Source organism: Engraulis encrasicolus, unplaced genomic scaffold (genome assembly GCF_034702125.1).
Source record: "Engraulis encrasicolus isolate BLACKSEA-1 unplaced genomic scaffold, IST_EnEncr_1.0 scaffold_26_np1212, whole genome shotgun sequence".
Taxonomy (NCBI): Eukaryota; Metazoa; Chordata; class Actinopteri; order Clupeiformes; family Engraulidae; genus Engraulis; species Engraulis encrasicolus.
This window is the reverse complement of record NW_026945555.1, coordinates 1,812,812-1,830,311: the sequence shown is the minus strand read 5'-3', so window position 1 is coordinate 1,830,311 and position 17,500 is coordinate 1,812,812. Positions and strand designations below refer to the sequence as shown.

Sequence of the window (17,500 nt, the reverse complement as noted above, 5' to 3'; positions counted from 1 at the left end):
AAACGATTCGACGAGCTTCCAAACCATGCAAAAATGACAAGCCCAGATATCCAGAATGAGCTCCTTGAAATTGCAGCATCCCTACTCCTCCGGAAAATTAAAGCAGAGTTGCATGCAGAGACAGACACGTATTATGCAATTTTAGCTGACGAATATAAGGACGTGTCAAAAAGGGAGTTAATTGCTGTCTGCTTAAGGTATGTGCATAAGGGTAATTTGATAGAGAGGGCTGTTGGATTCGTTTCGACAGATGACATGACAGCATCTGGAATCACCAACAAGATTTTGGAAATACTCCAACCACTGCAGCTGGATCCTGAATTGTGTGTGGGTTTTGGTTTTGACGGGGCCGCTGTTATGTCCGGTGAGAAGTCTGGGGTACAGGTGCAGCTCAAAAAAACTTTTCCTCATGCTGTTTATGTGCACTGCCACTCCCACCGTCTGAACTTGGTGCTTTCTACAGCATCAAAAGTTTCACCCACTGTGGCCACTTTTTTTGATGTTTTGAATTCACTCCACCATTTCATGACCGGAGCCAACAGACACGCACGATTTTTACAAATCCAACAAGAACTTCACCCAGGCGCACCCAGTCTGGAGCTTACGCACGCCACAGACATACGGTGGAGTTCAAAATCACAGTCTGTGAACCGTGTTTTGAAGTTGTATGACGTGATATTGGAGACACTGAGCGAGTTTGCGGAGGGGTCGGGTCAGACTAAAATAGAAGCCGAGTCTCTACTCCAACAACTACAGACCAAAAGATTCATATTTCTTCTCATTGCATTCTCTAAGCTCTTCAATGCAAGTGATTTTGCAACGAAAAGTCTACAGTCCCCATCTCTGTCAGTGGCTGACTGTATCCATATGATCGAGGCACTCAAAGAAACCTTTGCAAATTTCAGAAGTAACGCAGATGGTGATTTTGAGAGGATACTTCAGCAAACAGAGGACGTTATGCGCGAAAATGACGTTCAGAACTGGGATGTTGCAGGGCCAGGCGCACGAAACAGAAAGCTGCCTTCAAGGCTTGCCGACTCTCACGTGACGTCCACAGTGGGGAGGTGCGCACCGATCAGGAGTGATTCGGACTTAAATTCACTGTGGAATATGGTCCTTGACAGGCAGCTGATGGAGCTGAACAACCGTTTCCAACATGACTCGTATGGTATCATGAAGGCCGCTGCTTCCCTTATGCCTGCGCCAGGCGCGCGTTTCCAGCTGGACGCATTGCGCGAGGCATGCGGGCATTATGGAATTGAGATGGACACATCCGAGCTGAATGTGTTTCAGCAATTGGTCCAAAGGAAAATGGACGGAGGACTGCGATTCTCGTCCATTATGGAAGTGTTGGATGCATGTAATAAAGATGTGTTTCCCCGAATTAACAGCTTACTACGCGTATTGGCAACACTTCCAATCACAAGTTGCACTGTTGAACGTCTGTTTTCTGTCGTAAACAGAGTTAAGTCGAAGATCAGAAGCACAATGGTCACAGGCAGGCTGAATAGCATCTCACTGCTTATGTTTGAAAGGCAGCTCACCGAGGAATTGAACTCTGATGAGATAATTGATGCACTCAAGGCCAAGCCACGCCGCCTTGCCCTGTGAATTCACTTGCAGCGCAAATATAGGCTAGCAGCAAATAGGTCACGTTCTTAACCCAACAGTGGTTTTGTTCAGATGCTGGTTAAATGGGTTTGTTAACCATCCATGCCTAATATGTGCACCTACCATGCACGATGTGTTGTTCTTCTCTGGGCACCGTGTCACTTTAGCAGCGGTTGTATTTGTTCTTTTAAAATAAATGTTTAATGTATTATTTTGGAGTTAGAAGTAGCCTCATGGCTCCATGAGTGTGCGCACTCGTGCTGTAATGTGTTCTTCTCTCGGCACTTTTTTTCTTTTATTTTTTTATTTTTTTTTAACAGCGATTGCATCTGTTAAACAGCCTACATGGTAAATATACATGGTAAATGTATTATGCGTAATAGTAGGCTATGGCTCCATGAATACGCACAAGTGCTATGATGTGTTCTTCTCTGTGCACTGTTTCACTTTATTGTTTACCAGCGATTGCATCTGTTTTATTAAAATACATGGTTAATGTATTATTTTGGAGTTCGTTTTTTTCTTTTAAAAAGGGGAACACCTGTATTTTCTTGGGAACACCTATAATTCCTTTTCTGGCTACGCCACTGGTATAGAATGATTAACTGTATCGAAAGCTGCACTTAAATCGAGTAGCACCAAGACGGATGATTTGCCAGCATCAGAATTCAATCTTATGTCATTCATAACTTTAATAAGAGCTGTTTCAGTGCTGTGGTAGGCACGGAAACCTGATTGAAACTTATCAAAATAGCTATTAGACATTAGAAAGGCAGTTAATTGGTTAAAAACAATTTTCTCTATTATTTTACCCATGAATGGTAGATTGGATATGGGCCTATAGTTGTTTAGTACCAGTGCATCCAGGTTGTTCTTTTTCAGTAAGGGTTTCACAACTGCTTCTTTCAGACAGCCTGGGAATATGCCTGTTTGTAGTGAGGTGTTGATGATCTGAAGTACATCTGGTGATATTAGATGTAAGATGGATTTGAAGAAGGCTGTTGGTAGAATATAGTCAGATGTAGAGGAGCTAAGACTTTGTACCGGTCTATTAAGAATGTCCACATCAACTAAATTAAAATTTCTCATGAGGTTAGGATTTAACTTCACCGTAGCAAGTTGGTCCGAATCTTGGGTCGGTTGCACATGTGTGAGTATGTTTGTACGTATTTTTTCAATCTTTCCTTTGAAAAAGGATGCAAACTCATTGCATTTGCTGACTGAGAGGAACTCAGAGGGCATTTGATTTGGGGGCCTTGCTAGCTTTTCCACAGTGCCAAACAGGACGCGTGCATTATTAATATTTCTGTTAATTATGTCAGAGGAAAAAGATTGTCTAGCTATAGAAATTTCTTGGATGTATTTCGAGAGTGTGTGTTTATAGATTTGGTAGTGGACTTCAAGTTTGGATTTACGCCACTGTCTTTCAGCCCTCCTGCATTCTTGCTTTAGCAATATAACTGTGGGATTCATTCTCCAAGGTGCTTTTTTATGTCCCACTGTTTTGATTTTTTCGGGGGCAATAACATCCATAATATGGGTCATCCTTGCATTAAAATTAACCATGAGATCATCAGCATTCTCTGAAGTTTGACTTTGGATCTCTGAAAGTGCTTGCTGAAAGAGTGAGGCTGTCTCACAGTTGATACGTTTACGTATACATTTACGTATACGTTTTTTGACTGTAACAGATTCCCTTTGAACATGAGGGTACATAGAAACATCAGAAAAAATGCAGTAATGGTCAGAAAAGCCATAGTCTTTGACACTAGCACAAGCATTGAGGCCTTTTGTTATTATTAGGTCTAGAGTGTGACCTTGGTTGTGTGTTGGTCCTGTTACATGCTGTGTAAGGCTAAAAATGTCAATAAGACTTAAAAATTCCTTAGCATAGACATTCTCTAAGTCGTTCACGTGGAAATTGAAATCGCCTGTTATAAACAAGCTTTCATAGTCCACACAAACATTCGACAACAGCTCACCAAATTCCTCTAAGAAGAGTGGTGCAGAAAGTCTTGGAGGTCTGTAGATAGTTAATAACAGTATGTCAGAAGAACATTTTAGAACTGCAGCTAAGTATTCAAAAGATGAAAATTCACCTAGTGCTGTCTTTTGACATTGAAACAGTGCCTTGAAAATAATTGCTATCCCCCCTCCCTGTTTATTCTGCCTTTCTGTACTAATGAAATGAAAGTGTGGCGGAGTTGCTTCTATAAGTGTGATAGAACTAGTGGATTTTTCCAGCCATGTTTCAGTTAAAAATAAAAAATCAAGGTTGTGGGTACAGATAAACTCATTGACAATAAAAGGCTTGTTCCTTAGAGATCTGGCATTCTGTAAAGCTAATTTAATATTGAGCATTGGAGGCATTTCCACTGTGGTACTCTGAGTGAGATTTTTTGGGACAACTCTGAGATATTTCATGCTTGCCCTCTTGGGGGAATGTATATGTGTCCTCAAGAGACTTCGCTTGGTTGTTAGAACTGGAATAAGATTGTCCACGGGTCCCCTTATCTGCTTATTTTCAAAACCACTGTTACTATGTGGGTAGGGACCCAGTTGATATCAGACTGTGCTTTCAACAAGGTCATCATCACTGATACTATTGTACTCCAGAGCACAGACAGGTGGTGGTGGGGCTCTGCCTTTTTTGGGTGCAGTCATGGATGGAAGTAACCTTTCAGATTTTGGGGTAGAATGAGGTTGACCTTGAGAAATATCCGCATAGGAGGCTTGGTAGGAATGTCTGGGGGTAGAAAAGGTAGATCTGGCAAAGGGGAGTAGTCTCGCCATAGTTGCTGGAAATCTCAGTCTGGGAGATGAAGATGGTGTTTCGTCGTTCCGGGAAGGTTGTGATTCCATTGGTGATTGCATTTTGTCACCGTTGCCAGGGCTTGATGCTGTTGACTGCGTTTCACCACATCTGGGGAGTGAGTTTGGTTTTGAGGAAACCACATTTCCTATTCCCTGTGTTGACAGTTGCTTTTCGGCAGACCTGGGAGGTGGAATTGGTGATGCCAATGGCATTTTGCCAGTCCGACAAGGAGGTGAACACTTGATCTCCGGCGAGCGGTTTGCTGCCAGTTTCTGTGACAGGTCTTCCAGCTGTTCCGAAAGCTGGTTCAGTTTGTGGCGAGTTCTGTGTGTTGGTGGGTCAGTCATGCCGTTGTTTTCCACATGAGCAGAGAGGGACTTGGCTACGTCATCTGTGTGTGTGCTTTCGCCAGTCTGTGGCTCAGTTTGCACACTGGCAGGGACAGAGGGCTTGTTGAAATGCCCATGTGTCTGAGTGGATACAGATACAGGTCGCTTATCAGCGCCCAAGGTCTCAATGCTGTAAACAAACTGGTCTGTCAACACTTTGGCGCCGGTCCAACTCAGTTCTGCACTGTTTTGTTTGAAAAGTACAGAGCGTCTCCAGAAACGGTCGAAGTTGTCAACAAAGCTGATACCATTGGATCTGCATGTCCTTGACAGCCAGGTGTTTAAGGAATTCAATCTGGAAAACGCATAGTTGCGATAGCAGGGTGCTGGTATTGGCCCGCTGATGAAGGATGGAATTTTCAGATCTTTTACAGTTGAAAATAAGTAATTAAAATCCTTTCTGACAGTTATTTGCTCTTTGAACAGATCCGCTGCCCCACAGTGAACAACAAGGCGATCAATAGATCTGTGGTCAGACACCAATTGTGGGATACTATCCTTGGTCTCACGTACGGATGCATGGGGCAGACAGGACACTTTAAAAGTTCCATTTCCGACATTTTTCACATTGAGATCACCAACAACAAGTGTTGTAGTAGAGGCAGGCAGCTGCCGTCTAACTTTGTTCTTGTCATTCCAATGCAGTCCACGTTCAGTTTTTATTCTGGGAGGAGGTGGTTCCAACTGTTCAAGGCACTCAAATTGATTTTGAAGTTTTATGGGCTGTTGGATGCTTGCTTGTGCCCTGAAAGTGTTGGTCTGGAAGCAGCAGACCGCACTGGTGTTGAAGTAAGTATTTTATCTCTGTTTTTGGGTCGAGCCCCTTTGCTTTCCCAGTAGTCAGTAGGCCTACTCACATTTTGCTTTGCGAAGCTTTTGTCAGGCGTTTCGTCCAGGGTCACATATGTCACACCAGCCAGTCGTTGGTCTGCTTTTGCAATAGCGGGACCTGTTTCAGGACTTCCTTCAGTCTTTGATAGGCGATCACCCAGTAAGCATTCCAGGGCAGAAATCCATTGTTCCAGCAGTATCCATTTTTTGGACTTTCCTTGTCGCATTTTGCTATTGTTTCAGCTCAGCAATTGTTTTGACTTATAGGTTCTCTTGTGAAAAACACTAATGTATGAATAAAATCCTCTGTTGTTCTTCTCTAAACTTGTTAAAAACTGTGTATAACTGATGGCAAATAAAATCCAAGATATAGTGTGAAAAGAAAGTAAAGAAATTGAAGTTAGGCAGGAGCAAAGCAGAAAAGCGACCTACTCGCTTGAGTAGTAGGAGACACACACACACACTCTTTCACACCCATGCAAACACACACACACACACACACACACACACACACACACACACACACACACACACACACACACACACACACACACACACAAACACACACACACACACACACACACACACACACACACACACACACAGTTAGTGCATAAAAAAAGAAACATTGGGGAAGCTACTGCTATACTCACTCTAGTGTCTCCAGTTGACAGAGTGGATTTCCTAATGCAGCACTAAGAAGTGCCACTCCAGAGTCCTGTGAATCAGTGTAACTCAGCTTCAGCTGTCTGAGACTTGAGCCTGAGCTGAGGGCAGCAGCCAGAGAGGAACAGCTTTTCCCTGTCAGCTGACAGCCCCGCAGCCTGGGGAAACATTATGATCACACACACACACACACACGGATACTCAAACACACACACACACACACACACACACACACACACACACACACACACACACACACACACACACACACACACACACACACACACACACAGGCAATGCATGCATATAGACATGATTTGAATGCTACTATTGTGCTCACATTAGTGTCTCCAGTTGACAGAGTGGATTTCCTAATGCAGCACTAAGAAGTGCCACTCCAGAGTCTTGCAGATTATTGGCATTCAGGTTCAGCTGTCTGAGACTTGAGCCTGAGCTGAGGGCTGCAGCCAGAGAGGAACAGCTTTTCCCTGTCAGCTCACAGTCACACAGCCTGGGGAAACATCATGATACATCTCAACACACTGGCACTGTTACAACACACACACACACACACACACACACACACACACACACACACACACACACACACACAGGGCTTAACACTGGCACCTGCCAACCGGCCAAATGCTGGTAAAACTTGGCTGTGGCTAGTGACAATTACAGTGCCACTAGCCAATTTGGCAGGTTATTCAATGGTATGACATCAGAATAGCATATATTCTGCTTTTCACACCTTCTGTATCAATTGTTTCTATTTAAGTTCAAGAAAAAGCTCAGTTTCTATTTGTGAGATTTATTTCCATGTAGAAAGATATGCACTCATCTGATTGCTTAAACACCTCATCTTCTGAAGTTAGATGAACAGCGTCATGATAAAGAAAAAAAATGATTTCAAATTTGTGGCTGGTAGAATAGCTGGATGGCAAGTGACTCAGGAAAACCACTAGCCACATTGCAGGCAAGTGAAAAAGTCAGTGTCAAGCCCTGCTGGGGGAACATCATGATACATCTAAACACACTCACACTGTGTTAACACACACACACACACACACAGAACGGGGAAACATGATGATAAATCTTAACACACTGACATTATGGCACTTTCTCCTGCTGAAAACCACCTGCTGGTTCATCCTGATGACATTCACACTATTGCATATTTAATCTGAAGAGACAGCACTGCAAGTAAATGTCCAGAAAGAGAACATGCTGGACCATGTGTACGTGCCATAATGTCTCTTATCTTCACCATGTGTACGTGCCATAATGTCTCTTATCTTCACCATGTGTACGTGCCATAATGTCTCTTATCTTCATCATGTGTACGTGCCATAATGTGTTTTATCTGTAACTTCATCATGAATGCATGCCATAATGTGTTTTATCTGTAACTTCAGTTAATGTGTTTGTCTGTATTGTGTTCGCCTATTTAGACTGTACAAGAGTAGCGGTAACACTTTACAATAACTACCCAAAAAAAGCTTTATAAACACTTTAAAAAATAATTAACTAATTAACAAAATGTTAAAAAATGTTTATAAATGGGCAAGAAATACCATGTTAACACAACAGACGCAGCACAGTCTTATCGGTCCTGGAAGTGTGTCCTCCAAAGACCAGAAGGCATGAAACCACATAAAACTCACACAATAGAAGTTGATTCCCACTCCACTGTGCTGTCGTAGTTTGGCTCTTACTCATTTACAAACATTTGTAAATGCTTTGTTAAATGTTAATTATAATTAAATATTAATAAAGTGTTTATTAAGCTTTATTGGGTAGTTATTGTAAAGTGTTACCTCTGCAATAATGCATCATACAACACCATATCTAATTGGTACCACATAATCTGCAATAATGCATCATACAACACTATATCTCACTAACACCAATACCAATATTCTAGTCATTAAACACAGAGAGACACACAGGCGCACACACAGACGCAGCCGCACAGACATGCGATTATAGTGGTGATTGACTTACTTTGCTGATCTGGAGGTCTTGACCACAGGCATCAGCCTCAGCAGACATTCATCTGATCCGCCATATTTCTTTAGGTTAAACTCATCCAGCTGCTGATCTGAGGTCAGCAGCACAAACACCACAGCTGACCACTGTGCAGAGGAGAGTTTGGCTTCATTTAGACGTCCTGATGTCTTCATGTAGTTCTGGATTTCCTCCACTAAGGACTGGTCATTCAGCTCATTGAGGCAATGGAACAGATTCAGGCATTTCTCTGAAGAGGGATTCTCTCTGATCTTCTGCTTGATATACTGGACAGTTTCATCTGTGTTCTGTGATTGGATGGTTGCCTGTTGCAGCAGATCACTCAAGAGCTTTTTATTGGATGCCAGTGAGAGGCCCAGGAGAAAGCGGAGGAAAAGGTCCAAGTGTCCATTTTTGCTCTGCAAGGCCAGATCTACTGCCATCTTGTGCAGCTCATAGACAGACACAGGAACAGATGGGGACCTGAAAACCTGACCAAAAATGGATCGCAATGTGCCTTTTTTAAGAACATTTTCCTTCTGTATGACGAGAGTGAAGTGCACATACAACGCAGCAAGATGCTCCTGAATGCTGAGATGCACAAAGCAGAACACCTTCCCCTGGTACAGCCCAGCCTCCTCTCTGAAGATCTGGGTACACACTCCTGAGTACACTGATGCCTCTGTGATGTCAATGCCACACTCTCTCAGGTCCTGCTCATAGAAGATCAGATTGCCCTTCTGCAGCTGCTGAAAAGCAAGTTTCCCCAGCTTGAAAATCATCCCTTCATCCGTCTCTTTTCTTTCGGTGTACTTCTGCTTGATCTGTGTCTGAATCATCAGGAAGCGTGTGTACATTTGAGTCAGAGTCTTGGGGATCTCTCCTGTGTTTCTTTCTCCCAACATTATCTCTAGCACAGTGGCTGCAATCCAGCAGAAGACAGGAATGTGGCACATGATGAAGAGGCTCCTGGATGACTTCAGGTGGCTGATGGTTCTGCTAGCCAGGTCCTTATCACTGACTCTCTTCCTGAAGTACTCCTCCTTCTGGGGGTCATTAAACCCACGTACCTCTGTCACCTGGTCCACACACTCAGGAGGGATATGATTGGCTGCTGCTGGTCTGGAGGTAATCCACATGAGAGCAGAGGGCAGCAGATTCCCCTTGATGAGGTTTGTCAGCAAAGCAGACAGTGTGGTTACTTCTGCTACATCACAGCACTTTGTGTTGGATTTGAAATTCAAAGGAATCCGACACTCATCGAGGCCATCGAAGATGAATAACACCTTGCATTTGTCATCATTGAAAATGCTCAAATCAGTGATGTCACCACAGAATCGCTTAATTAGACCCACTAAACTGACATTTCCCTCCTTCACCATGTTAAGCTCACGGAAAGGAAGAGGAAATATGTAGTGGACATCCATGTTGGCTTTTTCTTCTGCCCAGTCCAGAATAAACTTTTGCACAGATATTGTTTTTCCAATGCCAGCCACTCCCTTCGTCAGCACAGTTCTAATGTATTTTTCTTGTCCAGGTAAGGGTTTAAAAATGTCATTGCATTTGATTGGTGTGTCATATGCATCTGATCTCTTGGATGCTGCCTCAATCTGTCTGACCTCGTGTTCATTATTGACCTCTCCACTGCCCCCCTCTGTGATGTAGACCTCTGTGTAGATCTCATTGAGGAGTGTGGGGTTTCCCTGCTTGGAGATTCCCTCAGTCAAACACTGAAACTTCTCCTTAAGAAGGCTTTTATGGTCCTTTATTGCCCCAGATATCTGTTTACATCTGTAACTGAAGCAGATAATGTATGTAGGTTTTTGTTCAAAGTTACTTTCATCTAATGTAATGAACTGAATTTGAGCAATTGACTTTAAAGGAGCACTTCAGTCAATTTCAATATGCTGTTGTATTGCTCACGCTACCCTTGACTTGACAGTACCCGGTGATGAACAAGTCTTAACATAGGCCTACTCCAAATATTTTCCCAAATGCTATCGCTGTCAGCTAGTTGTCTGCTGATGTTTCATAACCTTCTGGATGTTTTTGGGAACAAATCAAGATGTTTTTTTTTTTAAATGTAAACAAACTCTGCCCCCATTACAATGACCAGGATCTCGGAAAAGGCTGAAGAAAAAAAAGTCCAGGGTAGTGTGAGCATTACAACAGCATGTTGAAATTGGCTGAATTTATCCTTTAATGAAAGAGCTGTACAGTAATGCCTCGCATTCACTCTCTGAAGTGTTTACTGTTTTATATGAGAGATGAGCTTTCTTTTTGGATTCCATTATGTCAGTGATTCCCAACCCGGTACATTATTATTACCTCAAAAAGGAAGGAAAACAGGACAGTAGCTCACCTTTGCTCTGCAGAAGACCCCTCCTCTTCTCTTGTTCTGTCCATCTCTCCTCTGTCGTCCTCCTCTTCTCTTGTTCTGTCCATCGCCTTTGTATTGCCATCTGATATCTGCTGTGTGTGACTGCCAAGAAAGTGAATTGATCCAGTTAATCTCTCAGTGTACATAGGTCATCATAAAGCACAGACACACACACACACACACACACACACACACACACACACACACACACACACACACACACACACACATTGTTATTTGTTTACTTCTGATCAGATGAGTGTCCTGCTCCAAAGTTTACTGGTCGACCCATGGACTGGTCACTCTTCATGGACACACAGCTGGGGACAAGGGAGTCTGGCCTCTTCACATCAAGTGGACTGGAAGAAAGGCAATAATAATTTTCAGTTTGCATTTCAAACAAACAATTTCCTAGGTTCTGACCTGCCTTTTCACCATCTCTGGTTCACCTACCCAACTTATGCACGCACACACACACACACTTCATTACTTCTTAACAGATGAGTCTCCTGCTCCAAAGTTCACTGGTCGACCCATGGACTGGTCACTCTTCATGGACACACAGCTGGGGACAGGGGAGTCTGGCCTCTTCACATCAACTGGACTGGAAGAAAATATAGGCTGTATAACTTTCGGTTCGCCTTTTATGAAGTAGTATGCATATGGCATTATTAAAACCACACACGGGAACAGACGGACAGACAGACAGACATCACACACACACACACTCACATATTTCCAGCACCATTCCCTCCCAGTGCTGACGGACAGACAGACACACATCACACACACACACACTCACACATTTCCAGCACCATCCTCTCTCAGTGCTGTGTGTGTTTGCTGTTCCTCCAGCAGACTCATGTTGGAGGAAGTAGGCCTCTCCTCGGGAGCAGATCTTACTCTAGATAACAAGCAGAGAAGACACCACTCACTGCTGACACATACACAACATATCCACCATGTTAGATGGTAACACTTTACAATAACTATTCACAACTTTATAAACACTTAATGGGGATGTTGCGCTTGTCTCAGAGTGCAAATCTCGAAAGCGTAGTCGTGGGCCTCTGTGCTAAAAGCTAAACCTGGACCCTGTGACCACTTAGGATGTTTTATATCTAATGAGCGTTCCAGGTATCGTTCGCGATTTAGACCGTGACGATGTGTATATTTGCATCATTTAATATTGAAAGAAAGTAGCTGGTCATAATAACTACCTTATGCACCAGTTGAGACAAGGACCTGAGCAAAAGGAGAGGGATAGAGAAAAGCTTTTGGTTGTTTGGGTGTGTACACGCTGCGCAATGTGTGACTGACAGCAGTCTTCGCTGACGCACGGAAAGAGAAACCCAATATTGATCATAAACGCCCCGGCTTAAACTTCACTGATTAAAAAACAGTAGCTCCACGGAGTTGTATCGTTTTCATAGCACCACATACAGAATAGTCCCAAATTGCAATGCTTCATTAAGTCACTCCTCACACTGTGACACTGGGCAATTTCGCTGTTAAACTTGTAGCGACTTCACTCCGACATCATCACAGCAGCAGAATATGAGATGCTAGATTCTATTTGTAGACAGAAGTCCCGCTAACATTGACTTATTACTTGACTTATTTCCTGAGGGCCAGCCAGTTACATTTAGACTGCGCCGTTAACTTTTTCATACCCTCTGAAATATTCCAGACAGTGACAGCGATCATTTTTGTCCTTTTGTCCTTTTTCATATGTAGTGGCGAACGTGTTGCATGACTTCTTTTGTGTTTTTTCATGCTGTGCTTTTTAATAAGTATTTCAATTTTGAGGTGTCAAGTAGCCTAATGTTCAATTATGCAGCTTGCTGTTGCCAAAATCCTATTGCATAGCACTAGAAGTCACGGGCACGTCACGCGCAACCGCTGCAAAGCAGCAACTGTAGGCTCGCAGTTGCTGTTCGTCGTCATATTGTTTTAATTTTATGTTTGATGTAGCCTAAACACAACACATTGGGTATGCAAATACCCATTTGACACACGATTTATTTGTCATCAATACACATAATTTTGCCAAAAGTTTAGAGACCACCCCAACATTTTCCAAATCACATTTTCGGGGGTTCTCGTGTCTGTTTCAGGGGGTCTCGGATCCCACGAGTCCCCCCGTAACTTGAACCATGATGTCATGTAATGTAATGCAATGTAATACAATTCATCTGCCTACGCAACGGCATTGTCTTTTCTGATTGGCTGCTGGGGTGGCTATTAATCCTTTGGAACCGGTCAGGTGTCAAGCATGTGACTAAGTTAGACGTGCATAGAATCTTCACTTGGAATGCCAACGGTATCTAAGGGAACATGCACATCGTCAACAGAAAATTAAAAAATCATAACGTCAGCATACCGAATTAAGTTTCTATACGCGTCTAAATTAGACACCCGCACACGTCTATCTTCCTCACAAGATGCTGGTATGGTTCCTACTACTTCACAGACAGTAATAGATTTTAAAAAGTACCATAACGGCAGATAAGCCAGATAACGGCCTTCGAGGTCGACCAGTTAAACGAGATTATTATATGGTTGTGACGTCATCTGTCGAATGCTCCATTCATTTCAACGGGGCTCCCCAACGTTCGGACGTCTGTTATTTTTCGATAACGGACGGGTTGGTCTATAACAGACCGCTGTCAATGGCAACAAGACTTTTCACTGCTAAAGCGACTTTTCAACAAGACTCTAATCAGCTGCTGTGATAGACAGCACCCGTTGTCCTGGCTACCGCTGTCAATGGCAACAAGACGTTCACTGCTAAAGCCACTGGCTTGTATACAAGTCAGTGGCTAAAGCGAATGTTTCATATCACTCCGCAGGGGGTCCGGTCCATAGAGGTATGGTCCGGTCTTTTGTCACTCTAATCAGCTGCTGTGATAGACAACACCTGTTGTCCTGGCTAGCCTACCTAGCTGTTGCCTAGCGGTGTTCCACAACGGCACTGTTTTGTTTTGCGCAGCAACAATCTTAACATTAAATAGGTCTAAAGAAATGTCCCCGCATGTGTGAATCATTTAAGTATATCCATATAATAAGCGGGTTAACTTTCGGCGAGTCGGTCGCTTTGTGGAATAGCAGCACTTCAGAGAGAACAAGACCCCTCCGCTCCGCGTCGGGGTCTAAAGATTCTCTCTGTCGTGCTGCTATTCCACGGTAGCGACCTTCTCGCCGAACGTTAACCCTTACTTAATGCTGCGTCGCCAGAGTTCAGAGCCGCCGTCTCGCCATTAACCGGTCACCTCCTCGGCCGTTATCCCTTATGTAAAGTAATGTAAAGTAATGTAATGTAAAGTAATGTAATATAATGTAGTGTAATGTCATGTAATGTAATGCAGTGTAATTTAATGCAGTGTCATATTGCAGTCATGTTATATTGCAGTATTTCTCATTGGACTAAGCAAAGCCTTAACTATAGATACAGTAGTAAAGACAGGATGTCGAAGAGTAAACTATTATACCATGCTGTCCAAGATTTCACCATTAAACTAAAGCCTCAGTCTGTCAGTCTGTCTGTCTGTCTGTCTGTCTGCCTGTCTGCCTGTCTGTCTGTCTGTCTGTCTGTCTGTCTGTCTGTCTGTCTGTCTGTCTGTCTGTCTGTCTGTCTGTCTGTCTGTCTGTCTGTGTCTGTGTCTGTGTCTGTTTTCGGTCCAGTACACAGACCTGATGTAAACCTGTTGATCAGGCCTAGCAGGTGACTTGTGATGACTTCAGAGTGCATGAAAGAGGAGAACTCGGAAAATACATTTAGTTTTACTCCAGAGTACATGAAAGAGGAGAACTCGGAAAATACATTTAGTTTTACTCCATAGTGCATGGAAGAGGAGGGCTAGGAAAAGTATGCTATATATACTTTTACTTTAGAAAATAAAGAAAACAAAGATGCTTTATGTCCAAATTTGATTGGTGAATATTTCTATTGTCCATCAGCAGATTTCACCATCCTGTATCAACAATTTATTATTATGTTCCAAACACAATACCAGGAGATAATGAACAAAGAAAATCCCTCAATACAATTGCTCTGATCTTACAATATATAAATATATAATAAGAATATAACTGCTCTATTTATTGTCTGCCATATAATCCAGCAGGCTACTTACCTGTGTGTGTGTGAGCTCAGTGAGGCAGAGGCGTCTGCTGCAGTTTCCTTTCACTGCCGTACGGTACGTGCTGCTCTGGTGGAAAGGGGTGTGTTGGGGCGGGGCCTGGTGTGTGGATGAGACATTTATTTACAGAAACACAGAGGTAGCCTACCTCAAACTTTTCTTATTTTTCATCAAATGTAACATTAAGAAGTGCACTTCTAAACAAGACCGCATTCCCGCCGAGAAAACGCTACTAGTATGCTTGCGGCTCATGTACCTGTTAGGCCTTTCATCCTGCCAAAGTTTTCTCTGTGGATTACTGACCAGAAGGCCTATTGGAAGAGATTAAAATATGGGGCCACCTCAATTTTTGCCCAGAATTCAATATAGCCGCTGTTTTCCGAAATGACAGGTTGTCATGTTTTAGTAACTCTATTTTCCTGCATTATTAGCTATTTTCTAACACTATTCTGTCCTATTCCCTTACATATATGTCTACACACACCCCACAAACTAAAGACATTGGCAGAATGAAAGGCCTAATTTTCCCAACTGATGACCTGTATAAACACTCGCACTGCTGCCCTACACACGCACAAGAGGGAGACAGAGAGAGAAATCTGATTCTACATGGCAGCTCTGTGTGTGTGTGTGTGTGTGTGTGTGTGTGTGTGTGTGTGTGTGTGTGTGTGTGTGTGTGTGTGTGTGTGTGTGTGTGTGTGTGTGTGTGTGTGTGTGTGCATAAATGCATATATTTTTATATTATATTATATTATATTATATTATATTATATTATATTATATTATATTATATTATATTATATTATATTATATTATATTATATTATTACCACAGTCCAGTCCAAACTGATACTTTTCAACTCTGGTTAGCCGCACTGCCAGCTGATTCCACCAGGTGTCAGCCTTTCAACAGGAATGGAGCTTTGATTTGAAAACTATACAAGAAAAACACCTGTTTTATTAAGTTGGAAAATAATTACAAATGTAGAGGTTTGGTGCCGGTGGCTTGCATTAATATCCATCCAGACATGGTGTGTGTGTGTGTGTGTGTGTGTGTGTGTGTGTGTGTGTGTGTGTGTGTGTGTGTGTGTGTGTGTGTGTGTGTGTGTGTGTGTGTGTTGTGTGTGTGTGTGTGTGTGTGTGTGTGTATGCGTGTGCGTGTGCGTGTGCGTGTGCATGTGTGCGTGTGCATGTGCATGTGTGTGTGTGTGTGTGAGAGAGAGAGAGAGAGAGAGAGAGAGAGAGAGGAGAGGAGAGGAGAGGAGAGGAGAGGAGAGGAGAGGAGAGGAGAGGAGAGTGGAGAGTAGGATGGGAGAGGTGAGGAGAGGAGAGGAGAGGAGAGAGGAGAGGAGAGGCTAGGAGAGGAGAGGAGAGGAGAGGAGAGGAGAGGAGAGGAGAGGAGAGGAGAGAAGAGAAGAGAGGAGAGGAGAGGAGAGGAGAGTGGAGAGGAGAGGAGAGGAGAGGAGAGGAGAGAAGAGGAGAAGTGTGTGTGTGTGAGAGAGAGAGAGAGAGAGGAGAGGAGAAGAAAAGAGCAGGAGAGAGAGGAGGAGAGGAGAGGAGAGGAGGAGAGAGGAGAGGAGGGGAGAGGAGAGGAGCGAAGAGAAGAGAAGAGAGGAGAGGAGAGGAGAGGACAGGAGAGGAGAGGAGAGGTAGGTCTAGTTAAACTTACTAGAGAGCTAAAACACATTTGAATATTCTGCCTTTCATCGCCTCACACACACACACACACACCATCATCATCATCATCATCATCATCATCATCATCATCTGGGCTCCGTTTTGGTGAAGCTCTACCTATCCTCTCTCGTGGCACACGCATACACACACACACACACACACACACACACACACACACACACACAGAGACACACACACACCACCTCTCCTCTCTGGTCGCGAGGCATTTGGGGCGCACGCGGATGGATGAAGTGAATAAATGTGAAAACAGCAGAGAAGATAAGCGCCGCGAGGAAGAGAGAAAGAAGCACCCAGAACACACACACACACACACACACACACACACACGCACACACGCACACACACACACATCAGAAGCACAAGGAACACACACACACACACCCGGAACACACACACACTCACATCAGAAGCACTAGGAACATAATTCACCCGTAATGTAAAAATAGCAACTCTCGCTCGCTAGAAAAGTGTCTGTGATGAATTCCATTGCTGCGATATATTATATTATTATATTATTATATTATTATATTATATATCACATTACCTCAGCAGCAGAGGAACAGAGCGATCAGGGGTGTCAAAGCATAAAGCCACAGGCCTTTCGGTTGAACAGGAAGTTACTCGCTTAAGGATCCAACAGCTAGGGCCGCTGACAGCTTTAAATGGGCCCAGGACAAAGTCCTCTGAAAGGGCCCCCCCACCCAATACATGAAATGCAATGAGGACCCGATTATGGGCCCCCAATCTCCCTGGGCCCAGGACAACTTACCTCTTTGTTCCCCACTTGTCAACTTCTCCGCCAACAGCCACCTGACGACGCTCCAACTCCACTAAAGATATTCTCTGACTAAATTACTCCTTCTTCTTCAGAGATGAATCTGAGATGAATCTGCGAGGAAAATGCTGCCACAGCGGCGGGTCTGTGGGTGTCACTTGCAACATTTCTTTAGTTTTAAATAA

At 43.5% G+C, this 17,500-nt stretch overlaps 1 protein-coding gene across 1 annotated transcript in view; it reads right to left on the bottom strand.

Moving 5' to 3' along the window:
• Positions 1-10,738, bottom strand: part of LOC134442928 (protein NLRC3-like) — a 43,565-nt gene extending 32,827 nt beyond the window's left edge. Inside the window, exon 1 of the mRNA XM_063192889.1 lies at positions 10,685-10,738. Within this exon, the coding sequence (XP_063048959.1) occupies positions 10,685-10,728 (44 nt within the window). The 5' untranslated portion in view covers positions 10,729-10,738. The remainder of the gene's footprint in view (positions 1-10,684) is intronic.
• Positions 10,739-17,500: the final 6,762 nt, after the last annotated feature.